Source organism: Apostichopus japonicus, chromosome 10 (genome assembly GCF_037975245.1).
Source record: "Apostichopus japonicus isolate 1M-3 chromosome 10, ASM3797524v1, whole genome shotgun sequence".
NCBI lineage: Eukaryota > Metazoa > Echinodermata > Holothuroidea > Aspidochirotida > Stichopodidae > Apostichopus > Apostichopus japonicus.
In genome coordinates, this window is record NC_092570.1 from 18737980 (window position 1) to 18765309 (window position 27330).

Sequence of the window (27330 nt, forward strand, 5' to 3'; positions counted from 1 at the left end):
AGCATTCCTACCTAGCATACTACCATGCTTGCACAGCCTGGGTGGCAATGTCTTTAATTCTATCTGATTTTCAGCTTTTATGTTTTTGTTTTCCTCTATTTTCTCTCACTCTATCTCTCTCTCAATTTTTTTTTGTTTTTTTGTAGTGACTTTTAAAAAGAAAAAAGAAAGATACAAGAGTTGTTTTCTCTTCTTCACCTCACAGACAAAGTTGAAATTGTGGAGGGAAAAGTCACGCTTTGCCGAGATGCAGCCAAAGGGAAATGCATGCGAACCAACTGCAAATACTACCACGTCCCCATCACTGCAACCAACGGCATCCTTCCCGCTACCGCATCCGCAAACGCAACGGCTGCTAGTGCTACCTTTTAGCAGTATTCATCAATGGCTTGCAAAAAAACCCCGCCACTCATATGCCCTAGATAAATCTGTTAGTATGTGTGGTGTCTGTATGTGTGTGTCTGGATAGACTTTCAAAGAAATATTAAAAAAATTAAAATTAAAAAAAAAAAATCTCGGCAGAGGTTTTTTTTTTTTTTTTTTTTTTTTTTTTTTTTAATTGTTTACTTCAAGCCACAAGTCTTTATTTACCGATGTCAGATGCCCAAAACACACCCCAATAATTATTTTAAAAAAATTTAAAAATTGAGAAATAAAGTCATGCCATAGACGGTGTGCGAGAGAAAACAAAATCTGGTACTTGTTAAAGCTTTTAAAGTTTGGAAGGGGACAAAATGGGATGCAAAGGAGTAAATTGTTAGGAGATTGGGAATGGCATCTCTGAGAATAAGACTTGTGGCGGCTTGATCTCTATGCTTCTGAGGATCACCTTGCAAGACACATCTCATGCTAGTAATTGTCAAGTCAAGCTTGGTATTACATATCTGCAACTGGCTTATTTCTTCATAATCCTACTTTTTTGATTGAATACTGCGATGGAATGTATCTATCTCTCTCTTCCCTTTATTACCACTCTCTTTTTTTTCTTTTATTGTTGGAATTTTTTTTTTCCACCCCTTTTGTCCCATTGGTCAAGTTGGTACCAAGATGTTGCATATTCATGTGCTAAAATTAACATGATATAAATAATTATAAAAAAAGTTGTGTTTTTAAGCATATGCCATTGTTGATGTACTAGAGGAGTTGTAGTAGTACCCATGTTGACTGTTCCATTTTTTCAATGGGGGGAAACTTTTTGTAAAAAGTTTATTCTTATTAAACACTTTGTTCACCTATTTCTACATCAAAAATTTCTTCAACAATTTTCAACACAAATTTAGGTAAAGAGCATGTGAATATTTTTTTTGTTTCTTTCACCCTTTCCTCGTTGTAACCTTGGAACTTGAGATGTAAACTTTTAAAAACATGTATAATAGTTACCTTTATGTAGTACAGACAGTTTTCCAATCACTGAATATTTCCAATTCTTAAACAACTTCAAACCAAAAACAAAAAAATTGGAAAAAAAAACGAGAAAAAATAACAAAATTGAAAAAAAAATAAAGAAATGTAAAATTTCTTTAACTGCTGAAATTATTTCAAAAAATGCAGTACTTTTTCTTAAAAGAGTGATTCTCTTAAAACTTGCCAAAATTGTAAGGCACATATTTTCTTAAATTGTTAAAACTTAACTAAACAGAGAAGTTTGTATTTCATATATATCCATAGCGGTTCGTTCAAAACCCAAGTAATATGCAAAGAGAAAAAAAATGGCAGTCATGAACACAAAAGGGCTGACACCATGCACGCAACACCTTCATAAATTCACCCCCCCCCACCCCCCATGGTCTTGATGCACTCGAATTCCATTTATAGAGAACTAAACAAGCCTACGCAGCAAGGGCCTTAAGTTGTTGTCTTGATATTGAAACATGAAAACTCATCTGAAATTTGATTATGAACTGAAATAAGCAGCCATTTTACCTTTATTCTTAGTACAATATAGGTTTTGTACTAAGTTATAATATTCCTTGTTTTTTATTTTTTTTATTTGTTAGGTGATCAATCTGAAATTAGTCCATACTCACTTCTTCCAAAATTTTGTTCTCTTTAAGTACCTTCTTTTTTTTCCTCATGATTTTTTTTCATTTAGTACTTCAATTTGAGTATTTTTTTTTTTTTGTATGCTTCATGTCACAACGGACTAACAACAACCTATTACAGCAGTAGGATAGGGGAGGGGATGGGGTGGGAGGCAGGAGGTTGATTTCTGCAGATCGACTGTTTTCACATAAAAACAATTCCCAAGAGAAAATGAAAAATTAATGCACCTTTGCAATCTGCCGTGGGGGGGGGGGGGTGGGATTACATTTGTAATATTGAAATATTGTCAAATTTGTTGGCACCTTGAAATTTATTAACAACATGCATCTCCTATGATCAGTCATCTGTTAGTGATGTGGTGGGCGATGGTTGTGCAAGTTGTGTCTGGTATACCCCTGAGTATTTTTGTCCAGCCATGGGATCGTCTTTTATTTGGAATCATATCACAAAGTTTCTTAAATCTGTTTGATCATAACGACATCACCATTCTGCTTGCTTCCTGCTTGCAAAAAGTTAGCACGGGTTTTGCTTCTTTACAAAGTTTCTTACAATGCTTACAGAAATGGGGGAAAATACGATACACTAGGACTTTTTGATCCAACTATACCCTCATCGCACCTACTACCAAGACCCCCTCACCCCAACCCCCCCCCCCCCGCCCTCTCTCTCTACTTTAAGAAAGCAAATGTTCAGTTCAGAGGGCCATAGACTCAACCCAAATGTCAGATTGTGTGGTAGCAATACAGAATAATGCAACTCACTGTCGACCGAAGAACGCTGCTAATGTCTCTTGGTGTTGCTTCAGAGGACTAAAGTCTGAGCAAGAATATTTGAAAATCTTACAGTATTTCAATCCCACACAACTATTTCACATCAGCAACAGATGCAAAAGGCCTCTGGTTGTAGGAAGGAAAGGAAACTAATTTTGTCTAAGGGTGACATTTCACAGAATCTATCATTTTGCACTTAAATAGATTGCTGACATTTTGACAAAAGTTAGGGATAGATTTTGTCTTGCTGCTAGCATGCTATGACCTTTAATGCTAAAAGCCTGCTGCTATATGGTAATGGTTTGTGTATTAGACTAACTAGTCCAGTCACTTTATTCAATTGATGAATCTCAGCTGTATAAAGGGTCATTTCTCAAAATCAGAAAATGGTATTAAAATATAACCTGCATTGATAGCAGTGATATTTAACAGCCTACAACATACCAAAACTTAATGTGTGTGCCTAATGTCATCCTGTAATCTCTACTAGCTGCCACATCGGTTTACGTCTTTTTCTGCCAAAATATCAGAAAAGCTTTTTAAGAAAAAAAAAGTCACAGTTGTTGTTGTTGTCCTGACAATAATTTATCGTCAAGTTCTGACAAGGAACAAGTTTTTTGAATCCTGAGGGTCATAGTTTTGAACCTTCTTTTAATATCCAAAAATTCCTCTGCCCATTCGTTTATATAGATTACCAAATCTTATTTCGATGGTTGATTTTAATTCTCCAAGGTTTCGAAAAGGAAAAAAGCCTCCTCACTTGTGGAAATATTTTCAAGTTTACGAATCAACAACGGGTTGAGTCTGTGATCACTCTGAACTTTGATTAAATATAGTTATTAAATATCGTCCAATCAGTTACCAGGTAAGTCTTTAGCAGTGATTGTCCCATTCTGTGGGGGGGGGGTGGAGGGAGGGGGCAGATTTAAATGTCATCTGAAGATTACCAGGGGGAGGCTACCTATTGAAGATTCCAAATAACTATATCTTTCATAGATTGAGAAAATCAAATAAGAAACAGTTGAATGAAGCAAATAAGCCAACTTTCAATACAATTCCTGAGACAAATTTGCTACCAGTTAAATAATAAAACACTTCCTCTTGATTAAAACGTTGGTTCGGTGAAAATTACATCTATTAATAAGCTTAAATATTGTGCCAAATTGTTCACTTGCTATTATTATTTTTTTTTTGGTTGTTAGGGGTCTAGGTTCTTTGTTTATGTTTCGGTAATTAGGAAAGTTGTTAACGATGTGTCCTGTTGTCTTCTTTTTCTTCCTTTTGTTTCAATAGTTTGTTCAAACATTGGATTGTGCCAAAAGTAATACAAACAACTTGTTGTGTCGGTCACAATGATAATAACTAGTAAAATTACTCGTAGTTATTTGCGTCTCTCGTTGGGAGCAACACATGCTCACACAAAACCCTAGAAACAAGATCAGTGAATCGCTTTGTAGCCAACTAACTACCCCCATCCTTAAGGTTTATCCTGGACACGTAGTAAGTAGTAGCAACACACAGCCTTTTACAGAAAGAGTATTGGGTTTATTTTGTGGGGGGGGGGAGAGGAATAGTTCAACATTTTCAGCAACATTGTGTCTCAAAATGTTTTCATCATAGAGACTTCTGTTTTGTATTAATATCCGATTGGTAATGTTCACAGGTTTTGTTTTCAGATATGACAACCTTTTTGGAGGGAAAAAAAGCCTAGTAAAATATGAGAAATATTTCCATTTTCCACTTTGGGGATAACAAGTCAATGCTGTCAGGATGGTCAATTGATATTTGTCATAAGAAATACAAGTTTTGAATTTGATTGGGAAAATGTGAATTTTTGTGGATAAAGATGATGTTTTTAATACATTTTGCATATATTGTAGAGTGTGTGGTACACTGTTAAAGTGTATATATTCACTACACGTTTATGTATTCTCATTTATTGGATGGAATTTTTAAATGAGGCTTGGCAAAGTTCCCCCATTGTCTCATACAATTATACAAACAGAAAACTAAAAAAAGGAACCTTTTTAAAAATGTATGACTAAGTAATGTATGTTTTTTATTAACATCTTAAAACTTGAATCCCTTTAACTATGTATGTATTTAGTATATCCGAGTGTTGCCATGGGTAACTTTTGATTATCTATCATCTAAAAATTGTTTTTTTTTCTACAAATGAATTAACCTCTACATATTGTAGGGAATACATGTATATTTTTAGTGTACTACTTTTAAAGGTCGTTTGTTTTGTGTGTTCTTTATTCTTTTTTCTTTCTTTTGATTTCATTTTATAAATTTCAGTTTAAAAAAAAAAAAGAGATTTTTTCACTTCTTTTGTGACCAAAGACATCCTGTGGGCCTTGTGATATCGGTTTATTTTACCAAATACCACGAAGAGATGCAAGTAATGGCAAGTAAATAATACCAAGCTGTGTTTTAGTCGATGAAATATTTAACAGAGGAGAATATTGGTATGGGGTGTCATTTCAGAAAGGTTCTACCTTCTGTGGAAAGACAGTAAACTAGCTGCTACGAGTCCAAGACTCGATTTTTTTTTTTTCAACAAAATAAAAAAAATGTATCGTGCCGCCATTATATATATCTTCTTCATTCAAAGCTTGTAGGAAGGTTTTAAATACTGATGCCGATTCTGTGGTGAACAGAATGGCCAAATAGAAAAACGCTGTAGTCGGTCCATTGCAGAAAATGAAAGCAATCGCTAGTGTGATCCGTGTAGGTAAAAGCAGTATATACATATATACTCTGATACGCATTTATATACGTGGTATGCTTGAAAGTTCATGCTTGCCTTATTGCCATAGCAACAAGAAGGATGACACTCACTTTTCTTGTAGGAATACTGTTGCTACGGTTACCATGCAGTCGGGTTCGGTGACATTGAAAATTAAATGTCTTCACCGATATCCGACTGTGCAGTCTGCTATTGTCTTACCAAAACAAAAGAAAAACATCTGTTGCCACGACAACCTTGATATGTATACATGGAGAATGTTTCAGAAACTATTAGGTCCGTTTCATGTGGCCTGTTTCAACATTCCTTTGAGCTTTCAGTAGGAGATCTTCCAGTAAAAGACACCTTTACGACCTGACAGAAAATCGGTTCTAGCCAATTTTGGGGGTTGAATTGTAGATTATTAGCTTGTGCAGAAATGCAATGGAATTTAGAAGAAGGTATTTTAATCTTATCTACGGTAGGGGTGACAGCCGCCATGGCCTAATGGGATGTTGGTTCACAGACTGGCGGTTTCACTAATCAGATCTGACATTTGTATTCTATTTTTCCTTTTTTTCTTTTTTTTTACTTCTCTCTTACAGCAAAAATTTTTTGGGGTAAAAATGAACAAATGTGTAATTTAGAATGACCACAACCTATGAGATAGCAAGATGCATTCTGTAATATGTACCTCTTGTATTTTTTATGTAAATTCATAAAAGTCAGGGGGATGGTCTAGACAAAATGAAGAGCACATTCTTTTGCAGAGTTATGTTTCGAGTTTAAGAAACGAAATGTTTCGAAATCACTAGAAGGGATTAAATGTTGATTATTGAGTTTACAGGTTGGGTATTAACATACCAATATGTTATTTGATGGAGGGGTGGGTGGGTGGATGTCTTTGAAAAAGTGAGAAACTGGTTTTCTTTCTCCATGTCAGTTGAGTTTTCTATATGCCTTGTAAGATCTACTGGAGTAACCAGAGCAACTGAAAGTAGGAAGAAGCATACAGGGTTTACCTGGATCATAGACTTCTGTTTGTCTGCAGCTACCACTTACCAGGAATTATGAAACACTCCTAGAATTCAGATTCAGGAATAGGTAATTTCTATTCCGCATGAGAAAAAAAACAGATGACACGATCTCCTGATCCAAAAAAAGGAAGATTGTAGCAGTTTCTCAGCTACCCCCCCACCACTTCCCCTCCCCTCTCAAATGAGAGAACAAACAAGCAGATATTGTGGTGTGATGTTTATCCAAAAACCCTGTACGTTTCTGTACTAAACTTAATGTCTTGAGAGAAACGACTTCATTTGGAAGAATATTATGATTCATAGAGTAGTTTAATAGGAATCCTGTCAAAATCAATCTTTTGGATAGCGAGAGTGCCGTCACATTTCTGTCATTCTCGAGTTGAAGAGAATACGTGCCAAAAAAGTACTGAAATCTGTCATCTTCGACTTCTCAACGTTGGAATGTAATTCCCCGGTACATTGCCATGATAAATTGAGACGTTTTGAAATTATTATAATCTAGCAGGGCTTGTTTGTATACAATGCCATTCGTTATAGGGATGTCGGTAGGGAGCATTCAACATAAACAGAATCCAACACCTAACCCTTATTCGAGACCCGCTTGTCAGGGGGAAGAAGGAAAGAGAAAAAAAAGATTGATTTTGACAAGATTTTCACAATTATTCAGTCGTCGTCAATCATGTACTTAATGCTGAATTGGTTTCATTTCAAACAAAAATGACAAAATTCATTTTTTCTATTTTAACATTTTGATTCATTTGATTAATTTTACCATTATTTTTTCATAACTGATCATGTACATAAGTTTGTGAATTCTTAGGATTTTTTTTTTTTTTTTTGGTTTTTCAATTTTACAGAGTGACATGTTTTAGACTAACTCCAAAATTTCAAACAAAAACAAAACTTTGGAAGATTTCCTTTTTTTGTGAAATTGTCCTAAATTTTGAGTCGAGAGATGTCGGATATATGAGAAACTTGGAAAGGGGTGGATGTTTTTGACAAGTTTTTTCATTAAAACTTGTCTTGAAAACCAGAGAGTGCCTCAGCATGGAGGAATATCAAAGCAGTGAGAGGGAGGGGGAGAGGTTTTTACAAAATCGTCATCCTGCATCCATAAAAAGGCTTTGAAGAATTTGCCTGAAAGCTTTTCTTTTGATACACACGGCTACAAAGGGGGGAAAAAACAACGCAATGCAAATCGAAATATTTATGCCATGCTAACGGGGCAAAAAAACTTGCTTGCCAAAAATAAAAAAGTACACTTATAACATTGCCAGTATGCTCCTCGGAAAAAAAATGCAGCCACGTGTATCAGCGAAACGGCAAGAGTACGGGGAATGGGTCGTGGAAAGAAAAAGAAATTAGAAAAAAAAAAAAAAAAATTGTACACAGAAGTTTTACTCTTTCAGGTTATGTTCAAAACAGGCCTGATTAAATAACGATTAGCTTGCTTTTGTAGTTTATAGTCTCTGTACGCATTTATCGTTGCTTGTATTGTGTCATGTTACAGTTCACTTTTAACAAAAAAAAAAGGTTCTAAACCTTAAGGAGAATTTACCAAATGAAGATTTAGGAGGTTTTGATTTTATGAGGATTCAATTTAATGATTAAAAAAAATTTCATGAAAAAAAAAAAAATTGCGTTATTGTTTTTATTTTGCTTCATTGTTTTGCTTCTTTTTTTTTTGCTTTTTCTTTTTTTGGTTTATTACATTGTTTAATCATCTAAATAATAAACCCATCGTAAAAAAAAAAAAAAGGATTTGTGGCTTTCATGATGACATTTGTCTAATTTGACAAACAACAAAACTATTTCATTTCAGGGTATCATATGGATGGTATAAAACAAAGTTACAGTAATTTTAGCATGCTAAACTTTGAACCAACATTGGTTGCCATTCAAACTACCCTCCTCACAAAAATATTTACAATCCCTTGTCAAAACTACTTGCACCTAGATGAGGGTCAAGAGATTCCAGGGTTGAGAGATCTCATTACAGAAAAATTTCAGACATGTCTTGGTTTCTATGAAATTTGAAAGCTTGCCGACATGAGGTAACACCCTCTGGTTCATCCAATTTTTGTCAGGCTGTAACCCTGGCTACTGGGTACATCAGCCCATATCATGAACTTACTAGAAAGTGACTCCACCCCATGAAGGGACTCCACCCCATGAAGGGACTCCACCCCATGAAGGGACTCCACCCAATGAAGGGACTCGCCCCATAAAGGGATATATATTCCAGTGGGAGACACATAAAAACACCTCAAAGAGAAAAATATTCCACTGTTAGTCGAAAATGGGATTTCAATATCTTTTCCCAAAGCACTGGGGACACAGTTGACTTTAATGCAAACCTTTGCTAAACACTATATTATTCCAGGATATGGATAAAAATAAGTGGTCTGTGAGGTCATCATGACCATGTTCTTCATAAGCTTACTTTCTCTTAACAATCTTGTGGACTTTTCCCCAAAAATGTGATCCATTCAGCATGTTTACTAAATAGCTGCCAATGTCTGCATTAAGAAAATTGCATCAAAATCCAAATTTTTTACTAGAATTATTATACTTCTTTTTAAAACTATTTGGAGATATTATTACATTTTCAGCTTAGTTGCCATGGTGATGTCATTCACTCTACCGTTGCCATGTGCATTCACAAAACATCACAAAGAAAAAAAAATCAAATTCCATCACACAACTTAATGTTCTTGAGGAAATGGTAGTGACTTGAAGATTGAATGAGTGACTTTGAATTGCCAGTTATTTTGTGAAGCAATCAACTTGTGCCAGCAGAATATGCCATGATTAGAAAGGTCGCCAAAGATATAAAGAACCTTGACAGGAAAATCTAACATTTCAACAAACTGATGAACTCTCCACTGGTAGTCCCAGTACATCAAGTCGGTGATCATAGGTTTATTGAAAACCCTGGTCGACTGTTATTTCCCTAACATTCGAAAATGTTAAACCTCACTTGAGAGAAATTAGATGGTGTCGTCCATTCAGATGAAGTTGTTTGGTTTAATCGTGCCCCAGGCTGTATCGTGGGTGCCTCTTCATTAAAAAAAAGTACCGTTTTTGCTTAAGATCCCAAAGCTAAACGGTCACAGGTTATCTATCAAACAGTTTCATTATAGAGCAGTTGATAACAGTTTAAACTTGTTTAAGGCCGTAAAAAAATATTATTGGTAAAAATAAAAAGTGCAATAAACATGGAAAGAGGAGAAAGAAAAAACATACATGTTGGTATACATTATATTTTTTTTGTACTTCATTTACAGTTTCTCAAGGCCATCCCTGAAACTACTTTCAGATTATTGTCAAATAATCACAAAAAAACAGAAATTCTCTTGCCAAGTTCAGTCGTCAATCTTTAGGCAGCAAAGACGACAACATTCCACAAAGGCACACGATAGCAGATAAGAGTATGGAAGATCTCATCAAGAGTTTATTACTTCTAAAAAATTTATCAAGACGAATAGTCAATATGATATTCCGGAAAAATCTCTCTGTAGTACCTCGCCCACTCCATATCGAGTCATTAACTTAAAAAAATGTCTTCAACATCAATTCTCTTTTGAGTTGCAATGCCTTTGTAGTATTTAAAATATCTTTGATATTTCAACATATAACCACACTATACAACAAAATTCTTTGAAAAAGTACAAAAAAACAAACCCCAAAAAATTGGACAACAAGAAAAGGTAAATTGGCCTAATTGTAAGTAAACATTTTCCAATATAAATTGCACTGTACATTTTTACCCTTCTATACTGCGTCAAAGCCTTTGTGGACTATTTATTTAGTTTCCTTTGCCCTGCCCAGAAATCCTTCCCCTACCCCCCCCCCCCACCCCCTTCCACTCAAATCATGAACCTTCCCAATTATGGAACAAAATGAAAGCCAACCAATCAAGACTTGATGTCATCTGAACATTTTCTTCAGAAACCCAAGACAAGAAATTTGCCAATATTATAATGCCTCAATTTACTTTTGACAATAGTAAATGCTTCTTGCTTCATTTGATTGGTTTATCAAATTTATTGACATGATTTTGGTTATGATTATACTGGCATTGCTCTACTAAATGCTTCTGCATTGCATCTTTAAACAGAAGCATGCTAACGAGCAAAAAGGCAAATAGTTGACTTCTGCTAAAATCATTTTCCCACCGGTCTGAATCTACCACCAATGCCGTTAGGCAATGGGTAAAAACCAAACACCATGGGAGGGCAGGCAAGTTTTACCAATTGTATCAATAACAACCACTGCACTCCCTCAACCCTCATCCCACCTACCCCCCCCCCCCAACACCACCTTACAGAGCATATACGTGATGATGAAGAGAGTCTTAACACACAGTTGAGTGCTATTAACCAAACTTGATTAACTACAATCCTCTAATTAAAGAGTGAACTGTCACTAACCTTGATGTCTTTTCCCACCAATTGAAACTTTGTACCAATCGTTGGATGGCTATTTGATGTCACTTCATCATATTTAATTAAGTGTCAGTTCCAAGTGTCATCTTACAATTTAGAATAACGCTATAATTTTGAGTCGTGTAAATAGATAAAACATTAAACATAGAGAGTGGCGTGCAGTTGTTGTGCAGATGCAGGTAAGTACATGAATCTATTTAACTCTCTTTACTACACTTACCTCTCCAACAGCTTAAATGTTCCAAGAGAGTAAAATACTCTAGCAATGATGAAATTACCTATGTCAACTGGACAAGGATTCAACTTGAATTAACTTAATGAAGTTCATTAACTTAAGTCGACCAAAAATATCCAATACATCCACGGTAATATAAACCTAAGACTGAACTCGAAAACGGAGTGCAGAAATTTTGTCCCACAGTCGAGCAACAGTAGGAGGTTAAGTTAGGGCGGGGATGCAGGGAACCAGAGAGGCTGTGAAGCAACGTTCTGTTAATTTGGGTGCTATTTTCAGTCAAAATTCTTCCTCTCCTAGTCTGTGCTGACACAGATTTCCTATCATTGGCGAATAGTCTTGAACAAGAGAGACTGTAATGTTGTTATTAAAACTGAATTCATTTGTTAAATCGGGACAATTATACTCCACTACAGTATTAAGGAATCACAAATTGAAACAATCAACCGACGTAGTACACCATCGATAAATAAATGACAAAATGATCGGATGTGTGCAATGGATTTCCCAACATCTATCCGTACGGACTGACATTCCAAAACTGACTGGTTTGGATATTTAGGAATGACTCGCTTATCTGTCTCCTCACAACCTTAACACTTGACACTTTCTAACGACCTACTGCTGTCTATGACGACTTTCGACTAAAGTGGTGGATTGAATTTCCTGAAGACGACGAGGTGTGATTTGTTCTGTCTAATTTTGTGGACGAGAGTCGTAAGTAATGTCTCGAAAGATGAATTCTCTCTCTGAAATCTCAAAACCCCAAATACCAGCATCTCCCATAAAAAATATATCTATTTTATCGCACCCTTCTCGAGGATGTTTATTTTCAAAATACTGATATTCGTTTTTGTTGACCTTCTCAACTGACATACTGCTCTACATTGTTTTATAATATATCCTCGGGTCACTCCAAAGACATTCGTCCAGTCCCAACTTTTCGGACAAACATTTCATAAACAAAAACACCCATTTAAGAACCACTTTTTTAAACCATTTCGTATCCAATCATTATACTCTGTCATATATTGATATGGAACAAACCAAACTCCAATGGGTGAAAATATTACACTTCTGGAAAGGTAAAATGTGCAGATTCTTAACAAATCTTTTCAACAGTCCTGGCTGTGGTCATTTTTTTTTAAATGGATCCTTTTACTTTGGCCAAAGTGTTTTATTTACTATTCCATGCCATGTATACATGTGTAAAAATGAATCAAAAATCAAGTATTTTCACTCCCTCTTCAATCAAACCTTTTCCTAGCCAAGATCTCATGATAATGAATGACATAAACATACCTAAGGAAGCCTATAAACTACATGCGAAACATATTTTGTGGCCGATCTGTAAATTGGTTTTCCAAATTGCACGACTGTGTGTCCCAATGTTGTATAAAATCAATGTGTGCAACAGTTTTTCTGTGTTTCTTCCCTCTGTTCGTACATTCTTTATTCCTTCCTTTTACAAAAAATAGTGTATATTGTCACCGAATGTTCTAAATAATAATAATAGTAATAAAAATAATCATAAAAAAGTAGGAAAAAAAGGGCAAGCTGCAATACGACAAATCTTTCTGTCCTACAAACCTGCCAGAAAAAAAAAAAAAAAAAAAACAGCTTCTTTTCTCCCAAATAAGCAAGCCCTGCTGTGCTAAAAGAACCAAACTTCCTCTAGAAAATGGTATCTACCAAGTGCATACAATGTAATGGCATGCTAACAAAAGCCTTAATTATAATAAAGATATTATTGTTTATACATTTTTTTTTTTTTTTTTTACATCGTTACGTCTATACTGACAACGAACTGCTGTCATAAGTCGGGTATGGTAGCTTTGAAATCCATACTTTTCATGGATTTACGAACTGACGATTCCAGTTTCCTCCTTGCCTTCCTCTCTTGGTCTAGGTCTTTCTTCAATGTCTTGGTCTCTTCCATAAGACTGGTTACTTGGTCTCGTAGCGCATAGACGGTGTCGATCAAACTCCTGTTGTTGGTGAAAGAGGGTTGGGAGAAAAATTGTAAAATGAAATTAAAAACATGAGTTTGTGGAAGAAAAAAAAATAGATTTGAATAGATGATTAGTCACTCGTGAGAAATGTATGGACCAGGAAATAAACTATCATTTTGATCAGAAATAATTTTTCATGTATTGTTTTATATTATTTGTAGACATGTTAAATTTCTCGAAAAAAAAAATGTTTTCTTTTTATCTTAAAATTACATTTCAGAAATTTTTAACACAACTGCCAGAAGGTGACTGGGTGAAATATCTATTTATGAAGAATTAAAAATCACTTACTCCTTAAGTAAAGGACTTTGTTTGGTGCAAAAAATTGAAGTGGAATACGATCAACTAAAATCTTAGTTTGGAAAAAAACTCACCAGGTTTGGTAAATTAGTATCAATCAAATACACACACCAAAAAAACAAAAAAAAATATTGTTTTTGACTGTTTCATGGGGTAATAATGCATGAATATTGGTCAACTTAAAAAAACATTCCAAGTTTACTTGTTCTACAACTGGCAAAAATTATTATCTATAAAATAAATGGACAAATTTGACCTTGGAATGTCAAAGAAATAAACAAAAGGTTGTAACTTGTAATTTGATAATCAATTTTTTTTTAAAGTTATCACTACGTGCGAGTGTAAGCCTTTGATGTCGTGCAAATGTATGGAACTATTAAATGTACAAATAATGTCACTTTTCCTTTCAACTACAGAGGATAAACAACAGTGAGTGTGGATGGGTATGTCAGTCTACAATATCTATAAACAGATCATAACATCAGCATGACTCCAAAATTTGGGCTATTTACTGGCTAAAAGGCCAGTCGATTTCGCTGTTTGCCAGTAGCAAGACACACACACTGACATTCTTCTGTCAGGAGACATTAAGAACATGAAAACATGATAAGTCTGTTAACGATCATCTGTCACAAGCATCGGCAAGATTTCCGTACCTAACGTAAACACCGATTTCCACTTCTTATCGGCAAATATTATGAATTGGACTGCTCTCATTAGCCTGTACAGTAAACTGATGTCTATGGTTATGCAGGAAATGCCAACTGGGAAATTGATTTGAGCTGGTGAATTTTTTTGTTTTTTTTTCCATTTTCTTTTCTTTAAAGCATTTGCAATTTTTAGCAAGTGGCTAAGCCTAAAATGATGAAATAATTAGTCTGCACTATGAAAACAACTGATTAAGTCTATCTTCACAGTACTTGCTTATTGCATTTGACAACCCTTCTTTCTTATAAGATATATCAGAGTTAACTCATAATTCAAGAGGGGAGGGGGGTTTGGAAGGCATAGGACACTGTAATCATGAACCTAGAGATGACCGTTGCTATACTTGAATGCAGAGTTTTTTCTTAAAGATATAACATTATAATGCATATAAAATATTTGATGGAACCTTCCAAGAGCACAGACCTGAACCATGAAAATGAGAATGTGATATTATTACAGAACACGATACGAAAATGCAAGATACCCGAGAAAACGGGGGCATTCAGCGTATAAGATTGTGCCGCAGTGACATGCAGAGTGAAATCTTTTCTGAAGGAAACAGGAAATACCACCGACTGCACCAGGCAAGGCAGCAAAGAATAAAGACACTTTGGAGATGAACCGGGGGGGGGGGGGCTTGTGGTTTCAAAGTTTTCAAAGTTTCAAATGACATCTTCTCTATCAAACTTGTAAAACTCAGATATATGCTTTCCTGAAGTCTTGTTTTGTCTTTTTTCGTGGTTATCTAATTCTGGACTGTTTTTCCCAGAGATTCCTGTTCACACTCTAGACCCACAGACTGGCTGTAGTTAGAATTAGCCAGCTGAAGAGGTACGGTAACAGCAAAACATGCTTAAAAAAAAAAAAAATGAGCCTAGATATAGAATGAGGACCTGCACAAAGTTTAGTACCTTTAAACTGACAAAACATAAATAAATAAATAAATAAATAAATAAATAATGGATATTCCCTTTTCTTGAGAGGCTATGGTATTTCTCAAAATAATTCATATATGCAAACAAGACAATAAATGCCATGTGGTGACATCAAACGAGTTGTGACGCGCTCGTTCGAGTGAGAGAGAAAATAAAACAGAACACATGTCAGGAGTTATACCCTCTCATGGTCTCAAACACTCGAGACTGAACAAAACTGACTCGAGAGAATGTGAGACCTTGACTTGACGGCACGAGGGAATTGAGTTTCAAGGTGTCCAATCACCACGAACCAAGAAATGGATCCATCAGTGGGCCGCATGTGCTGATAATTTTTGCGAATTAAACATTAACGACGAGATCGCATCACACATGTCTGATAGAGTTTGACAAGGTCACTTCAAGTTTATGAATGACAAAACAAAACAAAAACATTATTCCAGTTGGGTACAATGTTGGGGGAAATATGTCAGAGTTGATCTTGAGACATCATCAAATTATGAGGGCCCTGTTTTTTTTTTTTTTTTGCACCATCCTATCCACACTATCTTTTGCCATAACTGTAAAAAAAACGCTATAGATTCAACTAGAATGTTTATGTCTGGAATCTATGTCATGCAAATGCAGAAAATTAAATCCAATTTATATATTTCTTTGACATTCAGAAAATTAACATATTTACAGCGTCCTGTCAAATTGTTTTACCAGACCAATCAACGTGACCCCTATGAACCACATGAACACTTGACCTTGGGTTCACTCTACATCACTGATATATGGAATCCCTCTCAAGATGATGAAACCCCTCCTGTTCCACCCACTTTACCCCTACCCCACCTCCTGCCCCACACCTCCCACTCCTCATGGTGACACTTAACAATACCTCAAAAGGCATGGTCAGCAGGATCATGGATGATCTCATTTCATACTATAAATGTGAAATCAATCCATCCTGTCAAGGAATATTTTTACCCACTCCTCGCATTATGGTATGTCGGTTTTACCTGCCTGGTGATAAACAAATCTTGATAGTAATGGGCTACAAGATTAGAATGCTTTTACGGTGGTAAAAGTTCCTTATAAAATGGGATCCACAAAAAACCTTTGCAATGTGTGTAAGCATGGTGCAGACATGCAGTGGGAATGGAGGCAGCATGCACAGATTACCTACATGGCAATCATCGAATGGGGATATCCAACCTTGCCCAAATTTAACAGAGGACGCTGTCCTATCCGGTCATAACTGATTCCACAAAACTATTTGTCTGCGGATCATAACGGTACCAAGAGTCAATTACGAGTATATATATATATATATATAAATATATATATATATATTGAAACTTGGAAAATAAGGTTGTAAAGAACCTTTCTTCAATAGTGACAAAAGATACTGTATGTATATATATATATATACATACATACAGTATCTTTTGTCACTATTGAAGAAAGGTTCTTTACAACCTTATTTTCCAAGTTTCAAGTCAAGCTAACTGTTTTAAGAACCTTGACTTGCGTTTTCTAAAGCATGTTGGTTTTTAGTTCGACTAAACTGCACAAGTGGACTCATGAACTAGTCAATCACCCAGCACGTCAGTGTGCAAAGTCACCAACTTTTCACGCGACTCCATGACTTTAATTCAGGGATCGTTCAAAAGTATCACATCGCTGACATTTGGACCGTTATGACAGCGCCCTCTGTTGAAATGCTGGGGATAAAATCTTTTAAAACAACCGGAATAAAGTGCAATATGGTAAGTCGGGAAGGTAAAGGTAGAAGAAGCATCATCAATTAATCAGACAAAATCATCATACTATGAAAGTGGGGAGCTATTATGCAATGTGGTGCAGTCTTCAAAAATTGATAGGAAGATGAACAAACACACCTTCAAAGTGCAAGAAGAGAGTTCTATTTATAATGTTGTAAATTGCAAAAATGTAAAAGTTTGAAATTTCCCGATGCTATGTTTTCCAATAAGGTCTCTGGCTTACTTTACTTTAATCATCACAAATATGAATGTCTTCTAGCAATGCATATCCAGAAAGCCCAATGAATATTCATGACTGGTAAAGGTGACATGGTGTTTATTAGCATGCGAACATTCTACAATCGTCTCGGCTTCAAATCTTCACAACTTTGTGCATTCTTCTACTTTGTGAAACTTTTTCATTTCATGCACTTACGATGACATACGATGAAGGCATCATCACAGAACAAGCTAACCCAAGGCACAGATGGCAAATTGCTGTGGCGATACACTCGATATTTACTTCCTCAATGATCCTGTATTTGCTCCCAACCCAAATATCCCCTCCAAGTTTATGAAGCTTTTATTTAAAACACCGGTAGTCCTTTGAATCGTGTAATTGATCTTTACACGCTCGAAAATTTGGAATTCATGAAGCATTATTTAAAGAGGGGACGAAGGCCGTTCTGACATTCTTTCAATGGACGTGGGCATACAATGAACAATGCAGGCATGCCCTTTATATCTAGCATGCTGTGTTTGTATGCAATCTTGGCATGCACTTTGAAACTGCACCCAATGCTCCGTTGCCCTGGTAACATTGTATATACTCCCTTCCAATTGGTCAATCATCCAGAAAGGTTGCCAGCATGCTTTGTTGCCATGCAGTATGTGTCATGCATATAAACTATACCAGATTTAAGTATTTTATAAAAAATCCTCCTGTTTTATCCTTTAAAGTGGTATGAAAGAATGTTGACTCTTCCTATGTAAAACTTTGATTTTTACTTACTAATAAACCAAATTTATTTGATCCTGTAACTAACCACTAGACTCAAATCCATAGTTGGAGGTGCATTTTTATAAGTAATTAACATTTGAAATGTGTTCAGAGACCTTCTACAACAACTACACAGTCGTCGGTCCCGCCAGGGTGACCAAATATCTCTGGAGGGGTAGTCTTCTGATTGGAGATACTAAACTCATTCAGTAAAAAAGTTATTTCTACCAAGGGTAGAACTTGATAACTTCAGAGCTGCTCTACCAAAAGTCCACTTAAAGTTTATATCCCATCTTGCCATCTCATGATTTAATGATTTTTCTCAAACTCTAATCCGGCCAAAATCTATTTCTTCTTTCTAAATTTTTTCTTCTGTTTCCTGTCAATTCTGTTGATCGTACACTTTATAACTGCACCCTCTCCTCCCATCTCCCTCCTCCATCTCTGCTCAGGTTTGGATCCACTCAGAAACTTGAAGCTTCATCTTTAAACTGACATTCCCTGTCATGCCCACTGAGTATGTCTGTGTCAACTGGATTATTTAGGATGCATCAACGAAGATCTCATCAGAGGCGTGGATCTAGAGTCTCTACCTATGACAGATCTCGCTGGCTATCACAATGCAAGAGCGCCCCCGATAGTTGATTATTAAGTACCGTCAACCATCGACAAACTCACAGGGACAATATTGCAGGAGTTGGAATGATCTATCTCCATTGTGCTAGATAAATGCCATGCTCATTATGATAAACCTACATCGACATGGAAGGGTGATGGAGTATGGGGGGGGAGGGGGAGGGGTTGGGAGGGGGTTGGTTAGGGTTATTTATCATGCCACGGACGCCTACCAGAGGGTACAATGGTATCGGAACCATGCAATGATCCATTACTGGATGATTTGGCCACCTTGGTGTGCCCATTGAGCCATGAGCCAAAAAGGGTTTTCAGCAGCGGGGACGATGGAGGTGGCGTAACTCTGAGAGCGAACATGTTAGGAAAAGAAGATGGGAACAAAGATGGGAACAAAGATAATCATCTCTCTTGTGAATCATATTTTATCCCAATTTTTTTTATGTTTTTTTTATTATTTTTGTTTACCCAAATAAATTTTCACCCAAACAGCAGCAGTTTTTTACAGTTACTTCCTTCATTCACATGAGAAACATTTTTTTTTTTCTTTCCACAGAATCAAGACCCAAAAGCATGACACACACAAATTAAGAAAACTCATTGCCCTTTCTTAGTTTTCATGGGCCAATTTGTCCTGAAAATATTTGTTCTGAAAATATCTGTTCTGAAATAGACATAGAAATTCATTTCAGACCATATGTAAAACTGAACACTAAACCATGGAAGCAGCAAGAGGGTTGTGAGCTTTGGTTTAATACTAAACAATATCCATCATAAATGATTATAATTGCAATTATTGCCAAGATTGACCTTCTTAATAGGTAAAACTATTTTGACGTATCTGCTGAACGACTTTGGACGAAGGAATGCGGAATATATTCTTGTTTGGACGCTTAGTTTGAACCTTGCAGAGAATGCTAACTTGGTAGAGAAAGCATTCTTGGTATTGAAAGCATACTTTGGTAGAGAAAGCATACTTGGTCAGAGAAAGCATACTTGGTAGTGAAAGCATACTTGGTATAGAAAGCATACTTGGTAGTGAAAGCATACTTGGTACAGAGAATGCATACTTGGTACTAACTTGAAGTTTTGGAATAATCATTACTTGGACGCTTTTCAGGTTACGTTAACGTTTCCAGACCATAGCCTGAGGATGGCTCTGCTGCTGGTTGCTATGGTGACACAAAATGCTTGGAATTGATATTGTTAGTGACGACAGATGTACGCCAATGAATTTCATGGAAATGGAACTGAACATGAGCCATAAATGTCTTTCTGTTTACCCTCCCCCCCCCCCCATCCTGCTCAAACAAATAAGGATGGTCCCATATCCATGCAAACTTCAAAAACAAGCTATGGAAACCATGGAAACATTTCCTTTTTCTAAGAATCAGACGTGCAAACATAATCGACAAATATATCAGACAATGGAAGCTCAATGACACATTTGCATTTGCCGGTGATTGTAAGAAATAAATTAAATGACACGTTTCTTTGTGATAATGCTGCGCAGATGATGTGTGAGTTAATGGGTGAGAGAGAGCAAAGTCACGACAAAAATGTTCGTTCAATGTTAAAGAAAGCGTCACCACAAATTGGAGCATTAATGTTTGCTTTACATTTCCCATTAAGCAAACTTTGCACACAGATGTAGTCCATGCGAGAGTGGGTAAAAGAAAACCTGAGTTAATAATTCCCAGTTTTTTGTTTTTTTTCATTTCTTTTGCAACCCCAGACTAAGAGAGTGGTAAAAAAAGGAAAGCAATAAAAAAAAATATTAAAAAAGACACACAGAAGCCAGGATTGGGATATGAGTGGAACTCACTTTTCTTCTACAACTGTTTGATTGCCCCTAGTTTCTTCCACAATTATCTTCTCGTCCTCGGCAAGGTATACATGAGGCTTGGTGTCAGGGGGGATAGCTGCGCCACAAGAGAGGAGCAAAAACAGAAGAAAAAAAAAAGGGAAAAAAGTAATAAACAGAAAAGAATGTATAGAAACAGCATGCGCTACCCAGCATGAGTAAAACAGACAAAACATACCAATTTACAATTTCCACCCATGATGCACTGAGAACGCAATCTAAACCATGACCCTATTTGACTGAATATTTGGACTGGGGCTCATTTAATAGGCATTTCAGCATATATGGGGGAGCCACCTGATACAAAACATTGAAAGCTTTGAATTATGTTGTTTTATTAGTCAAATAAGAGCATTATCATCATTTTTTTTTTTGTTAATTCCCATAAATTTCTACTTTTTTTTTCTCTAAATACAAAAATTCAGCACCATTTTTGTTTCTGCAAACCTGAACAAAGGAACAAAAAGAAATTTTACAGTCGTCAATCAATCAACAACTTTTATATCATTTATATTTTTTAAACAATTTTACGTACAGAACGATGAAACCAACAAATTTGAAGATCATTTTGGTTCAAGTTATGGCTGAACTGGATATCAAGCCATGACTTTGTCTTCTATAACATTTATATTAAAAATTAAAACACTGAAGGACTGAAATCTGCAGAGATGCTGGGCTCCCAAAAGGTAGGGAATGAATAACATTTTTCTTCTATTTTTCTCCTTTCTAACTTTTACAGCATTATGTGGGAAATGATATTGTTATTGTTTACTGTTCATGTTGTTGTTGTTTTTGCTATTGTTAGGTTTAAGGAGAAAGTCTTGTTTCTTTGTCCGGTAAATTTGCCATGTTTTGAATCGTCAGTGAAAGAGATCCAGTCTCAAAAATGACACAAATATTTAATTTGTTCCTTTCTGATTCACATTAAATCGTAACACAGTTAATGTAACATCTTTTACAATCATAACACATTTTTTCAAACCAACCCCCCCATCTAACCCATCCCCCATATTGCCACCCCACCCCACCCCCACCCTTTCATGCTGACTTAGATGGCTGCAATTCCTTTCAAAAGAACAACTTAGGCCTTTTAATATTTGCTTCACACAAGATAGTTCAATGGCTTTGACACCATCTTGTCCTATGTACCAGGCATAAAATATCTGTCCATGTAAGAAAAAAACATGAGATTAAAAATAAGAGAGAATTTGCAGTAGAGTTAATTAGATGATTCGTTGTTAATTAGCAGCAATTCCAAGGTATGAAAGCAAGCTGACTGAAAGGAAGTATCATTAACTTTCCCACAAGCAGAAAGCCAGTTGGCTTTGTGATTCCTTGCCGTACAATTTGCTCAAAATTCCACATAACTATCTGAATAATAAGTAAGTTAAATTTGTCCAAGATTTAAGTGAGAACCAATAAAAGATCAGAGACTTCCAGCTCTTTATTTGTAGCATTCCCTTGTGGGCATCAACCATTTATAAATCCACTGGTAAGACTTTTAAAGTATAGAATTTATATTTCAAAATGTTTAGATCAAACAAGTCTTTCTTTGTGAAATATACACACATAGATGTATCAATAAAAGGAAATTTTTCTTTACAACTTTTGAGTTAGCAGATCAGCTCTGCGACCAACCATCCCTTTAGTAATAATTGTTATTAATGAATGAGAGCTCTACATGAAAAAACTTATACACTTTGAAATATTTTCACAACTTACTGCCAAAGCAAAAGTCATCTAGTATAAGCCACAGAGAAAATCGCCAAGTTTGACAACATTTGAGATAACCCATTGACCTCTTGAGCCAACCCCCTCCCCCATTTGAGGTAACCTGTTGACCCCTGTTGAAGCTCTGAGGGTGAAAACTGATAAGGGCCTGCTTGAGTGTGTCTAAAACAAGACTATCAACTCTTTGAAGCAGATTTCATTCCTGAAAGGCTGTATGTTTTGTTGAAGAGCTAAAGATCCCCTTCACAAAACTAAACAGCTTTAATTTTGGGAGTTATCATGTTTAATAGGTTTTCATACTTTGGCCCCTGTTGATCTCGTTTGACATTTGACATCTACCAATTTCGTTGGGATTCTTGTATTGCCAAGCTGGATCTGTGGATCGATCGTTAGTTCAACAAAGATGTGCTCTTTGAGTTATCATGTTTACAAAGTTTTCAGACTTTGACCTCTGTTGACCCCAAATGATCATTGAACTTCACAAATAACAATAGAGTTCTTGTACTCAATAAGAAGGATCCACATACCAAGTATGAAGTTAATCTACCATGAAATTTTTGAGTTGCCGTGTTAACAAGCAAGTGTCACATACACACACGCACACACCCCATCACCATTGCATAGATCCCTTCTGCCTCTGGCAAGGAATCAAAATCTGTTACTTTTTAGACCCCAGTAACCTATAGATACACATCATTTTCATTAAAATGTATTCCTTTCTTGCTAAAATAAAATTTCAACTGTCCACTACCGGATATGGTACTCTATAGTTCATCTCTGTAATGTCCCCCCCCCCCAAAAAAAAACCTGAAAAAAAAAAATTCTGATAGCAATTGACTTTTCTAATTGCTTAACCATTATCGGAGAGATTCTCACTGCTTCCACAGAGAAAGCAATTATTGAATTCCTCTAAGAGAAATGGAAAGGAAAAAAATATAGCTGCTTTTGAGATTTATTTGCAGCAAACTTACCTGTCTCTGCAACATTTATGAAACTCTCGTTACCTGTGGCTAATTAGTACTTGAAGGTAACCAGCATTAATTTATAATTTAACAATTTCCAAAGTACTTTCTAGTTCAAATATTGTGGGTCGTTCAAATAAGAAAATACAATGGCTCAGTGTGGCTAAGGCCATTGTGTTAGCAGAACACAGGTGACCATTCTTCTCACTTTCTGTTTTGCTTTCCAGCATATTTTTGGGTTATGTACCGATGACTTTGTTTAAGACACTATTTCATATATGCTTCCTTTATTGAATACTGCCTCTAACTTGGGTACTACCAAACCTATAAAAGTATTGAGAGTGCAACTATAAATCCCAACATGGGGAACTTATTCTTTCCCTTTTCTGTGGTATTACTTTCTAAGAAGTTGATTTTAAAGAAACCTGAACATGACAAACTTCTCAGGACGTCTGTGACATCTTGAAAACTGTTTTTTTTTTTGTACTTTGTATGTTATAAAATGAGACAAGTTTCAACATGGTCATGCATCCTCCTCCCCTCTTCATGGTGTTCTTCGCCCCACCCCCCCTCAGTTAACTTACCCTCCCCCCGACAATAATAACTAATAAATCAATACAACTTTCATACCAACAATGCAGTTACCTATTTTATCAGAAAGGTCAGAGTTCTAGAAACTCTATTAACATTGTCATTTATTGCCATTCCTCCACTTTCTTTCAATCCAAACATCTCCACTTAATGATTTCATCAATGCCAGCCAATCATGATTATTCATATCTTTGAATTCATGATTATTCATATCTTTGAATTCATGATAATTCATATCTTTGAATTATGATTATTCATATCTTTGAATTCATGACCAAAACCCTTTCATTCAAGCCATGAAGTATTATTCGTCAAGAACTATTCATCACATAAAAACAAAGCGTATAGATAACCACGTTCCTTGTATATTTTAGGTTATTATAGGTTTAGAACTTAACATAAAGATAGAAAGAAAAAATAGGTAGCAACCGTCTCCTGAAGTCTTGCTCTCAAAAGCTCTGCCTTTTTTTATGTTAGTTTATTATTATTTTTTTTTATGATGTTCACAAGGAGTGTCTCAGTAAAACTATAAATGAACCATAGCCGCAACACTAGATCTGAGATAAACAAAAGCATTATCACTTTCTAATGCCTGAAAAGAAAGCATTGATACACGAAAGGAAATTAAAAAGAACTCTTTTAATGTTCAGCCAACGTCAATGCCGACTATCGAGCTTGCAAAAGTAGCAAATGAAATTGAATCATAATTGCATTGTCGCAGAACAATAGCGCACTTCAAAGTAAAGAAGTAGGAGTAGAACATCTTTTGACATTCTCAAGAGCCGCCGAATACAGGCAAAAAGCAGTCTTTGCCATTTTTTCGTTTTCGATAGATTAGGCTATGAAAATGTACCTTCTACGAGCACTGGAATGAATGAGAGTCTTTTGCACTTTTATAGCAACCTGGGCTGCTGGGCATGTGATACATGAATGAAATGAGGGGCAAATGGATCATAGATCGCGATCGTATAAAACACAGAGTGTAACAAGGGAGAGGAATAGTATTAAACAGAACACACTGAAGTGGATTTCAGGTAAAGCTGTAACTCAGGAACTCGCGAAGAAGCCATCATTTGCTTATCAAAGCCGCAAGCTGACCGAAGTCATGAGGTCATGAAGTGATGGGTTGTAATTTTGTGTCATTCAGGCCAAACCATTTTATATTAATTACACGTTATGTTTAAAAGTAGTAAATAGCTCTCAATCTAACTAAGGGATCTATCTATTTGGTTAAAACCAGGAGAGTGCACTTTACATGCTGTTTGACAGTTTCATCGGATACAAAAAAGTAATATTGTCGTTATTCGTGTTATACATATTTTCATAAGGCAAGCCTTTGGAGTTTCTGCCTAGTTTCATCATTCCTGTTGCTATGTGGGTGTACCATACTAACAGGTACTTCGTAACAGTCACATCAACTTTCATGTAACCACTCTGTAGTGATTACACCAGAATAGATTGCAGCATCAATCAATGCTGAATGGAGTTTGAATATATTTAGGGGTTGTCTGTGTGTGTGTAAGTCAGAGCATAGGAAACATTTCTATGATTAGTGAGCCTTACACAGAGATGCCAAACTCTTGACACAAAAAACAGACTGAATATCCTAAAAAATCAGATTTTTGAGAGAAAAATCAGATTTTCACAAAAAGTCAACACTACCACTGGCCCGTTGGCCCCGGGCCAGTAAAATGTTTGCTTTTTCAATAACATCTAGTGAGAAAAATTGTAAAGCGTCTGTAATAATTCTTATGATGCAAAAAAGGTGTTTAAATGCATAATGAGAATAATGATACAGCTTAATTGCTTGCATATTTTGGGCCAATGAGAATTTGGTTCAAGCCAGAAGTAGAAGTAAGAAAACACTTACAGTATAGACTTGCATTATACTCATGGAAATATGGGCCACAATTCCTGATAACTGACATTATAAACCAATTAAAAGAGAAAAAGTGTCAGATATTTCAAATAATCAAATATGAATTGCAGCATGTAGCAAGGTTATTGATCAACTATTAACTATTTTTTTTTTAAAGATGAAAAAAGTCGTATTTTCAAGAGGCGAATGGTATTATCGTATTTCACTTTTTTTATCGTACTACATACGATAAAATCGTACTGGTTGGCATCTTCTGCTTACACTTTGATGAGGCCTGCCTGACCATACCACTCCATCAAGGGGGAGGGGGGGTATATTATCATGGTTACATCATAGACAAACTTTGCATATAATGATCACCAGGTGGCTCTCAGCAGTGGAAACCCATTAGACATTTATGGCCCATCTTTATGAATTATATCACTGGTGGCTAAAACATGGCAATCTGACAGAGTGTTAGCTTGTGAAAATGTTGTATGTGGTCTAAATTGATCCAACGTTTTCTTTGTCCACAAAATGATTTAAACGGTGTCAAGATTCCAATGTAACATATTTTTAGGCTGAATGATGTTTCAGGCCAACATCCATACCTCCTAACTAGAGACATTGCCATAATGTTATATGGGTATATATAGGAATATATATGTGATATTCCAAAACAACCTTCAAACTTCACAATTCTGCAGTCACATGGTCACATATGTGACTTTAGATTCCTCCCTCTCCCCCCCCCCCCCCCTCTCTCTCTCTCACACCTCCACGACCCATTAATATCAAACAGGGTGATAGGATGAAATTTAGCTCGGTCAAACTTGATCTAAAGGGTAAGATAAAGGAACACTAACAAGTGCTAACATTTTAACGGGACTGAATTAACACAAATAATCATTTCGACGGAAGTAACATACAAACTCCTGATCCAAGCTTTATCAAGCACTGTATTGCTGTCTCTTGGCGACTGCATGAGATTAGTTTGCAATCTGACATTGAAAGTGATATAATCATTGCTGCCTGCTGTTGTTTATAACTGCTCTTTAATTATGCAGAACATTTAGGTAACAATGATACCCATTAGATTTATCTTCTTTTGTCTATTGCCAAGCAATCGAAACAGAAAACAAATGACAGGGTTTAATAAAAAGGTTGCAAAAAGGACACTGAAACACTGATAGATAGAAACAACACGAGTCTAAAACAGGCTGAAGACACAAAAATGTACCATGCATAACTCTCAACATGGACTCTGGGGGTAATTTTTGGGGGGGACTGATGGCTTCTGGATTTGAGGAGCACTAGAGAACTTTGAGAACCAGTCAAGTTGGTTTCCTTAATAAAATTTGCCAGAGTAAAATAACAGAGCAGCCCTGACAATCTAAGACTTGAAATGTAAACAAACATGAAGTGACACACTCCACTTTGGTCCTGTAAACCTGTTATCTGATTAAAAAAAAGCCGGAACCAGAAGTTTACTGACAATATCAAATTAAACCTGACATCAAATGGGATTTTTTTTTTTTCAAAGGGATAGTATGCGAAGTAGCATATCTCTTCATGTTTGGTTAGTCTCAGGTCAGCAATAGGTCCTTTTGAAGTTTCTTTTAGATTCATTTGTTTTTCCTTCTTTTCTTTGCAAAACCACCCCTTAAAAGAAAGGCAGGGAGAGGAAAGAGATTACGGGAAAGGGATTAGGGGAAGGGATTAGGGGG

General features: G+C 36.0%; 2 protein-coding genes across 23 annotated transcripts in view; one reads left to right on the forward strand and one right to left on the reverse strand.

The window, feature by feature from the left end:
• The window catches only part of LOC139974903 (uncharacterized), a 203710-nt gene extending 196521 nt beyond the window's left edge, over window positions 1–7189 (forward strand). For all 18 annotated transcript variants that reach the window (XM_071982447.1, XM_071982440.1, XM_071982439.1 and 15 more), the window contains one exon: window positions 206–7189. In XM_071982447.1, coding sequence (XP_071838548.1) covers window positions 206–372 — 167 coding nt within the window. In that variant the 3' untranslated portion in view covers window positions 373–7189. The remainder of the gene's footprint in view (window positions 1–205) is intronic.
• LOC139974902 (rho guanine nucleotide exchange factor 7-like) overlaps window positions 4072–27330 on the reverse strand; it is a 64814-nt gene continuing 41555 nt past the window's right edge. For 2 of the 5 annotated variants that reach the window (XM_071982428.1, XM_071982426.1), the window contains exons 13-15: window positions 25616–25666; window positions 20423–20519; window positions 4072–13252 (exon numbers count right to left, since the gene is read on the reverse strand). In XM_071982428.1, the coding sequence (XP_071838529.1) occupies window positions 13078–13252; window positions 20423–20519; window positions 25616–25666 (323 nt within the window). In that variant the 3' untranslated portion in view covers window positions 4072–13077. The remainder of the gene's footprint in view (window positions 13253–20422; window positions 20520–25615; window positions 25667–27330) is intronic. The other 3 variants (XM_071982429.1, XM_071982430.1, XM_071982431.1) reach the window with 3 other exon arrangements.